Source organism: Battus philenor, unplaced genomic scaffold, assembly GCF_028537555.1.
Source record: "Battus philenor isolate CCGP_79_NKW_IND1 unplaced genomic scaffold, ilBatPhil1.0.hap1 SCAF_16, whole genome shotgun sequence".
Lineage (NCBI taxonomy): Eukaryota > Metazoa > Arthropoda > Insecta > Lepidoptera > Papilionidae > Battus > Battus philenor.
The window spans coordinates 8,247,222-8,256,755 of record NW_027181678.1 but is presented as its reverse complement, the minus strand read 5'-3'; the positions used below and the strand labels follow the sequence as shown (position 1 = coordinate 8,256,755).

Below are 9,534 nucleotides of genomic sequence, written 5' to 3'. Positions count from 1 at the left end.
ATTTTCAAATTAGCGAGTTTCATTTCATTAGGAAAATAGATTTACGCTATCAAGGCAAATAAAAACAATAAAATGATTGGGGCTGAAAAAAATATTTATTATTCTCATAGCCATGATCCCTCATCTCTTTAACCACAAACTCATTATTCTTAACAAAACTCTCAATTAAATTAATGAGCAATCGTTTATATTCAACGTAACACCACAATTCAAAACATATTTCCATGAACATTTAGCTTCTTACAATTTGTTTCTACATTTGATATTTATTACGTAACTATCGAAATAAGGCACAGGAAACTATTTCTCGCTTATTTTTTTAATTATTAATAAAACGAAAATAACAATATAACATCATTTGAGTGTGCAAGATTGAGATTAACTCTAAAATTAATTAACTTTGTCTAAGCATATACAAATAGAAATATTTTAACTACTCTATATAAAATATTTGAAGAATAAAACAGAATTATATGAATTTAAAATCAAATATACACAGATTGCCATATACACAAAACTAAAATTTATTTATTAAAGGCATTAAGTAATTATCTTAAATATTATAATAAAACAATGATCTTCAATTTAAAAACTTTTTTGAAAAAATAAAAACAAAACTGTAAAACTTTATATTTTATAAATCTAAGTATTATAAACAAAACAGCAGTACTAGAACATGAATATTTGGTTTAATAACAGCCAAAGCATATTTTAAAGCAATGGTCTTAATTTTTTTATTTATTTGGAAAATAACTTTATTTCTTAATCATTTTGTGACAAACTGTTTATGAAGACTTACAAAATAAGGTTTACACAAAATAATCTTTAAACTAAAAAGCACACATGATCCAAAATACTTATATAATGTTGCTGCAATTCTTTAACTTGAACTTGAAACTTTTTACTTTGATAATTATTATATTTTATTTACGGCATATAGGTGTGCAGTATTTTGTATGTTAGTAGCTCTAAAATACATAAGATTGTCAAGATTAATCAAATAAACTTAATTAACCCCTTGAAGCAGCAACTGTGATAAAAAAGTTATTCTTGATTGTGAAACATACTTTATACAAAAAAATATATATTGCCAACATACCATTAAGCATTTATTATTACATTTCATTATTACACAATAAAACAAAAATTAAATATATTTTTTATCTGATAATTTAAATTTACTTTTGCAAAAAAATTAAATTAGGTTCAAGTGCATTAATCAAAGTACCCTGACTACCGCACTAAAATGTAAAATTTATATGATATGGATAGATTCTTTCCTAATCTAAAGTCTAGACTTTCAGTAATAAAATACTTTAAAATGTAGAAGTAAAAACCGTGATAAAACATCAATATTTCATTCACAAAACTAATGTCTTAAAATTAAATGTATACTAATAATAAATTGCACTTTGCTTTGATTTATTAAATTAACAAAATATTTACTAAATTAAAGAACAATAAATTTATAACCATTATCTTTGTCTTAAAAGTTGAGGCAAGTGTTTCAATAATATCTCTTTTTTTTTAAAAGGTAGGTATTTATACCATTTTCAAAATAAGTATCACATAACTTCCCATAAAATAATAATTATAATCTTAACACTTTAAACGGTATCCAATATTATTGTATTTATTAACCATCATTAGTGTAAAAAGTAGAACAATAAGAAATAGTTTTAAGATATATTTCTCTGTGGCCATTAATTGTAAGTACTTTTTAAACATTATATAAAAATTTGTCAAGTACATACGTAATATACAAAAAGGTCTCTTAATAATTGTTTCTCTATTTCTGATATGAATTACTTAATTAATTAAATAAACAATATACTTCTAAAACAACACTTCATTTTTTGACTAGTTGGGTTCGTGTCTTTTTTAGTTTTGGCACTAACAGATGATAACAATATTCTAACTATGGAAACAATTGACAAGTTTTAAAATATTCTTATGGTGATAGGACGTTTTGTTACTGTGTCTGTTAATTTCTTAATCATTCTTTTGTCTAATAACCGCCAGCGTCAAATAACATCAGACAAAGCCCATTGTATTTTAACTTCAAAATACCTAAATCAAAAATACTATAAGATAAACATAGATAAGATCTCTTCTATTTCCTCACACAAAATCTTTAAATCTAGCTAATTTTTCTAAATCTCCAAAATATAAGGAATTAATTAAGTATTACTATGATATTCAAGTTCATTTAGTTCATTGAGCGAAATTTGTCTGCTTACCACTTAAAGTTATACAACGGTCCATGATGTTAATAAACAATAAATTTATCTTTGTACGTACATAAGGGCATCTGCTAATATAAATTTCCCAAAAATTAATTATAATTATTATAGATGAAAAAGGTAAGTGGTTAGGAATGATTTTCCTAGACAGTGTTATATATATTATTGAACAAGAAAAATCTTAAAATATCTAGATGACTACGAAATATTTAAGTATGCGAGTCTAGTGTAAGTAACAGCCGCTTACTAATTTGTTGTTTGTCTACTCAGTACGGTTCGGGCGAGGTGTACATCCACCGCTGGGACCCCACGCAGATCGGCGATGGAATGCCGAGTCTTCATTAAGGCTTCCTCTCGACAAACATTATCTTGTAGTATACAGTCCATAATTTTAGCTACAATTGTCGACGGTGGAACATGCGGATTCCCTGTAATTAATTGTTTTTCAATTACTTCAGTAATTATGTTACTTATTTCTACGGTGAAGTAAAGAGACGGATAGGTATTAACCAAATGGCAAATGATACGTCCAATCGTAGGCAACACTTTCGTGGCAACAATCTGGGGGCAAAAGTGACGCCACAACCTTACCTACTTAGCTTATTTGTTACAGCCCCGATACCGTTTGTCAGATGCAGTTTGGTTTGAAGTGCGGGAGCGCTGAAGGCGTTTAGCTTAGGACCGTTAACTAAGGTTCAGGCCTTTACAGGAAGCCGTGGAAGGCATTATCCGGTTAAAGGGAAACGCTTGATAAAGTCATTGTTTATCATTTCTACCATCTATTATTTTGGCGTAGTAAAAGGTCCATTTCATGCAAAACCGCGATATTTTTGTGTTACACACAACTATGTCAATCCTTGTTGATGAAAAATGGTTGCAATTTGGATTGTAGTCGAAGTTGATGGTTGCAATTTGAATTGTAGTCGAATTTATTTATATGCACCACTATGGTTATACCTCGATAAGCATAATCAGATTATTGTGAAAATATTTTAACATTTTGGAAGGGTTAACTAAAAAAACCTACTCTAAAATATTTGTTTTCGAGAAAGTTTGCGGTTTTAATTTCTAGAATTGAATTGTTAGAGTGTAAATAATAACAATATGCAAATCTTACTGACGGATATTTGTTATGCTAAAATATATTACAGTTAATGTTAAGAGGTAAAGTAAATAGACTTTTAGAATTACATTGTTTACGTAAAACCAATTCCATTTTAAAGTTTTGAATAATATTAAAAGTCACATCCAAAACAATAAATAGCTCGACATAACTTGCAGGAAGTGCTCAATTTACTTGTTGACGAGATACTTAAAATAGTCGCTTACATGTTTTCCTTACATGCAAGGTCAGATTACTCAATAGATCCCACACACTAGGGAAGTAACTATAAAGAACATTTACATGAATTCAAACAATAACAAAAACGTGATTTCAAGGAATATGTTAGTAAAAAAGCAAAGTTCTGTGAATTTTATTAAAAACAAATTATCAAAAGCGATAAGAAATACACAATCTATGGATTGTCACAAAAAATAGTGTTCATGCAATGTTAGTACAAATTATTGAAGGCAATACTATAGACTGTTAATATTAAATATACATAGTTATAATAATCAATCAACTAATCAATTCATTCATATAAATGTATTTAATTCTTATGATTACTACTTACTGTATAGCTATATCAGGAATCTGATATGGCCCCTGAAAACCTGTGGGCACAGGTTTCATGAAACGGCATACAGGTGTGCAGTGTTCTGTGAGTTTATTAGTCTTGTTAGTAGCTCTAAAATACATTAGGTTGTTAAATTAATTACATATAACCCTTTAAAGCCCTTGAGTTGGCAGCAGTGATAATGGGATGTATAGATGAACTTATGTACCAATGAACCCATTCCTTACAGTATACACAAAAACTTTTAAATATGATTTATCAAAAGTTTATGTTAGTATCATAAATATTAAGACAGAAAGGTGAAACTTTTTTAAATTTTACATATGAACATTTTAATATTAGATACTGACTGAACAAATGTTGTTTACCCATTAACATTGACAATTTTATTAGAATTGTGACTGAGTTGAAGGTAATTAGGCTAGATCTGTTTAAATCGAGGCTCCTGGGACAGCTTAATCTCTTACTTTATTTATTTTATCTACTGAATGATCATCAAATTCTTAGGTTGTTTAAACCAATACCAATCCATGGAGTGATAGAGAAAAAGGACCCCAAAGAAGCTTAGTTTGTAACTTTTAACACAGTTCCAGCTTGATTAGTTACTATTATTGTATTAAAATAAAGTAAACTAGATAAAGTTAATATGAAATAAAATCCTATGCAGCAACATCTTTGCTCTTGTCTTCTTATCACATGTAATTATGTTTTATTGGCATAGCCATAGCATTAGTTTACAATTCACGATGAAAAATAAAGCTCAACAACTAAGTTAGTATGTAAGATAGATATTTCTAAAGCAATTTAAAGACAACTCACCGGTAAGACCTCTGTATCCAAATATGCCACAATCATGCATACGCATTGAAAGTTGTTCATCCTTAATAAACTGTTCCGTACTTATTCCTTTTAACTGTAAATTACATTGGCCAATTATGTATGAAATTAATAAATGAGCATTGTAAAAAGAGACTCTTGTCATTTACCTTTGATGGTACCAGGAATCGGTCAGGTATTCTTTGCAATTTTTGCTGTTTTTCACTTGGCCCAAAACCCAATGCCAATAGAACTGATTCAGCATCAACCTTTCTGGCACCAAGAACATTGAGTACTGAACTATTGCTCGATCCACTTGCATCGGACTAAAGTAAATAAAAACATGTTACCCACAATATAAAATATAATGCTGAGAGTTAGCAATTATAACTAAGTAGTAGCACATAAGTTTATTTAATGTTTTAAAATATATTTTCAAAAAATGAGAATTGAAAAACATAGTTTTATATAACCTGTAGCGAATGATCTCTCAGCAATGGATGTTTAAATCTTGATGAACAGCCTTCTGAATGCACTGAGTTATCTCTTTGTAGTTTCTTTTTAGCACTCCTGTTATTTGGTGTGCTAGTAAGCATTCCACTTTCTAGAGACTTCCTTTTCCATATTTCTCTTTGTGAAGGAACATCTAAAGTTTTATCTTCATTAAACTTTGCTTTGTCTGCTTCAACAACAGTATTCTCAGTTACTGATTCTTCAGCTTTGTTGTCATCAGATTGTGATTTTACAGTTTGCTCTTCTGGCATTTCTTCAACATCGGTATCGGTGGGTAGAGAATCTAGCCATTGCTGGACTGGGCTACTGCGTCTCATGTCTTCAATGACTCCAGAGAGCCAACCTCGAACTTTTCTCTCTAATATTGAAGAGACTGTTTCATTAAATGTATCTGAAAGTTAAAATCATGTTATGGAATTTTATTGTCTCTGATGTATAATATGTTATATTTTTAATTTTTAGTTATAGCTTGGTATTAATATATATAATTTGTATTATATATATTAATACAAAGCTAATATATATTGCTAATATATATTCTTTGTATTAACATATAATACAATTTATTTCTAAAAAAATGCTTAGGTGGAACATTTATGTCATAACATATTCAGATAACAATTTAATAAACTAATATTGCAAATTAACATTTATGTATGTGCCATGAAAGGCTTAAAAAAGTTTATTATGTTTCGTCTTTGCTTCTAAAACTTCAGAGATATTTATTACAACGTTGAAAATGTAAAAAATGTTAAAAAGAAACTAACATAAAAAATAAGTTCTAAAACATGTTTAGTCTTCAATAAAATTTAGCACATAGTGGAAAAAATCAAGAATTATGAGTTAAAAAGGTAAAATTTTTTGGTCTTTGCTAAAACAAACCTTGTTTGTGCTCCATTCCTCGTATGAGATGAGGCTGCATGCAAGAGAGGAGAGGTAAAACAATCGTGCAGTACCAATAAAACATGTAACACACATAATATACCAAAATTCGATAACCAAAAGTCTACTTACCACCCTAGTGAAGGAACGAGGAATAAAATTTAGACTGTATTATTTACTTCTTACTTTGACGAATATGCAACTATAACACATTCTTGACATTGACAGTATAAAAGACAGTCTTGTGACAGATAGAATACATTACAAGTAATAATTTTTTTTTTGTCTAATAATATTATTATTTCTTTTTTACAAAACGTTCACAGTTCAGCTTAAAATAAATTATCAGAAGTCCAAAACAGTTATATTATTAAATAACAACCTAAGTTGCTGCCTCTTCCAATAATTTGCGAGATTCTTCCCAAAGTCGGTAGTTCAAGTACTAAGAAGAAGTGTGTACATTCATCAAGATTAGCTTATATTTATACCGATTTAAAACTATAACAACAATGTTCAAGCAAACCTTAAAAAATCACAAGTCGTGAAGAATTGTAGAACGTCCTTTTTTACCCGATGTATATAAAGAATTATATTTCTATGGAATACCTCTTTTCGATGCGCCGCTGCCGATGATTTTATGTAGTTATTACAAATTAAAGCTCTTTGACCAATCAAGGGTAAATTGTTTCTTGATATTATGAGGAACATGCCGTTTTCTAATATCTTCCTTGGCGTTTATTAAAAACTTCAAAAAATAATAAAAACTAATATCCGAAAAATCGATCAGTAACTTTTAAATAGTGAATAAATGTAAGTTGTGAATATGACATATTGATTTAAAGTTTTACATTGCCAATTTTAAGTTTATTAAAACATTTCATAATAACTTGTTGCTGTATTGTATATAGTTTAAAAATCATGTTTATATTTTAATTTTCGCTTTTAATAATTATTTCCTATTGTCTGAGGAGATTTATTCGTATAGATATGAGCTGGAGAGTATTTCTTACAATAAGGGCCGAATGGCTCCGACAGGTTCCGACAAGCTTCGAAAGAAAAGACGTTCGGCGATTATCGGCGCTAGTGTTGTGCTTTGTATAGAAACTCGGCGCCTATTACCAGCGCAGATTACTCGCGCTGGCTGGTTCCGATAAGCGCTAGTAGATCGGCGCCGGCTACCAGCTTTCTTTCTGTATGCGGCTTAACTCGTTGCTCCCAAGTGCTCCTATGACGAGTATGTACTTTTCGGCAACTCATTTCCACTGTATAAATAAAAAAAAAAACAGAAAACTAAATGTTTACATTAAAAAGTAACACAAGCTGTGAAAAATTGTGCCGTTTATAGACTTAGTATAAAATTGGACAAAGTTATTTCAATATGGAATTGTCACCTTGTAGTAGGACGTTCGAAGCTACGCTAAGTGAATTAAGGCGCAAGCAGACATGCCTTCTATGCATTATGCGAGTTTGTCAATGAGGCCTGTAATGAGAGGCGTTATAGCGTCATAAGACATTACTAATAACACACATTTACTTTCGTGTTAATACATTGGGAGATGTTGGACTAAAAAAATATTTTGTAGTTTCTGCAACGCTACCCAGACGAGCAGATTCGACGATTGTCCATTTTATTAAAGTTGGTCATATATTGAGCTTGCGATTGATATTAGGTTGGAACGATGCAGGTGTTTGACATAGTTTTCGTCTTAACCATGTATTAGCGGTGGTTGATGCCGCATCCTTGCTTTTCCAAGAACTTAAAGATATCTTTTATGCTGGTAGTAAACAGTTACGCAGAAATAACGTCTTCCCATCTCAAATTCCTTTTCAGCTGGATTTCTCTCTTCGTCTACTCATATAATCGAACCCACTTGGTGGCGTTATTATATAAACATTTCAATACTACAATGTACGAATAGACATTTGGCGTCACTGGAGGTACTTAAGCACCGCTCATGTTTTGACAGAAACGAACGCTCTTTCATAGTTTAAAAACACTAAACGGAGCGGCTAATTATAAAACATGTTTTTTTAAGGGTCTGCAATACCGGAGGGAGTGGTCTATGTTACGAAAGCGTTTTTGGAAAGTGGCTTCTCAATAGATGAAAAATTATTAAACCAGAGTTTGAGACACTTCGCGATGTCCCTTGAAAACAGCTTATAAACATGACTTAAAAGCATTTTAGATCTGTAATTCTTCAATAAGATGTTATTAATACATTTTAGAAACAGCATTACCCCCCTTTTTTCATAGTTTTGGCGTTTTGACTAGTTAGTGTCAAATCACTTTTCGAAGTTCTGATATTATTCTGTTACGCACCTTTTTTTTGAGTTATTTCAGGGTCATCCTAATCTCTTACGTATTAATGTCCGCGTTATCCTCAATATAGTGCTGGGATAGCTTGGCTATTAGGTATTTAGCCATGTTATCAACAGGCTTAGCGATCGATATGTACAACTGTTCATACAACCATGTGAACTCCCTTGTACCTTGGCCTCAGTCGAGCTGTTTTCTCTTTTCAGCTTCGTCAATAGGCTTTTCCTACAAATTTTGCAAACACTTTGTGACCTATTGTTGTACTCTATCGTCTTTTTAATAATATTTTCATTTAAGATACATACATCGTGTTGCAAGCACTTATGTATCTGTCTATAGAGCTGTCTATGCAACTCAGCTTCATTGGGATGACTGCAGCTGTAGGGAGCGCCGACATAAGATTTCGATGCTGATGTTGGTCATGTATTTTTGAAGTCTATTTTTACAGCAGAGTCTATCATATGTAACTACACCTCCGCCGTACCATGGTTAGTACGGGCGTACCGCTAAGCTGTTACTCTCGCCAGAAATAGCGTAGCGGACGAATTTGTGAGCTTGATCTTTTAATCTTTATTCTCGTCAATATGCCATGCTTGGCATATGAGCTTGCGAGCACAGTTTTTTTAATTTAAAATATGTGTGAGAGATGTTGGTATCATCGTCCGTCTATATTTTCACTTAACCGGCTTACAGCAACCATGAGAGGAGAGGATGGGGACTATTCTATATGCCGGTAGTTTAAACAGTCGATATGTTACGGATAGAGGCGGATACTACTTATGAAAAAAAAGTAGAAGAATATAGCCAATACGATATGCCTGAGGAGATGACAGTGGGATAGCAAGGACGTTATTTATAATAACGTTTTGTCATTGATCAGGATGTTGATTAACTACTAATAACTGCTGGAAAGATTCAGATAAGAAATAACTGACCGGAAGTGGGAACGTCCAATCTTCCTCATGATATCGTCACACTTAACTCATATATAAACACTCTTTTTCCCGACCTATAAAACCCATTACAACACTGCATTATGGCATATCATATACTATATCAGGTTATAGTAGCATTTTATTTGGAT

At 31.1% G+C, this 9,534-nt stretch overlaps 1 protein-coding gene across 4 annotated transcripts; it reads right to left on the bottom strand.

Annotated features, from left to right (window-relative positions):
- Positions 1-1,699: 1,699 nt before the first annotated feature.
- Positions 1,700-6,353, bottom strand: olf186-M (Ki-ras-induced actin-interacting protein-IP3R-interacting domain olf186-M). 4 transcript variants are annotated; one of them, XM_068762426.1, is made up of 7 exons: positions 6,266-6,312; positions 6,134-6,167; positions 5,212-5,642; positions 4,909-5,064; positions 4,742-4,835; positions 3,920-4,004; positions 2,552-2,671 (listed from the first exon to the last, which is right to left on the bottom strand). In XM_068762426.1, exons 2-7 carry the CDS (start codon positions 6,147-6,149, stop codon positions 2,635-2,637), a joined length of 819 nt encoding a protein of 272 aa, XP_068618527.1. In that variant the 5' UTR covers positions 6,150-6,167; positions 6,266-6,312; the 3' UTR covers positions 2,552-2,634. The 4 variants fall into 4 exon arrangements, 3 of the variants coding, with proteins under 3 accessions (XP_068618526.1, XP_068618528.1, XP_068618527.1); XR_011106729.1 differs by having other exon boundaries at positions 2,595-2,671; positions 3,920-4,033; XM_068762425.1 differs by lacking the exon at positions 3,920-4,004 and having other exon boundaries at positions 1,700-2,671.
- Between the last annotated feature and the right edge of the window lie 3,181 nt (positions 6,354-9,534).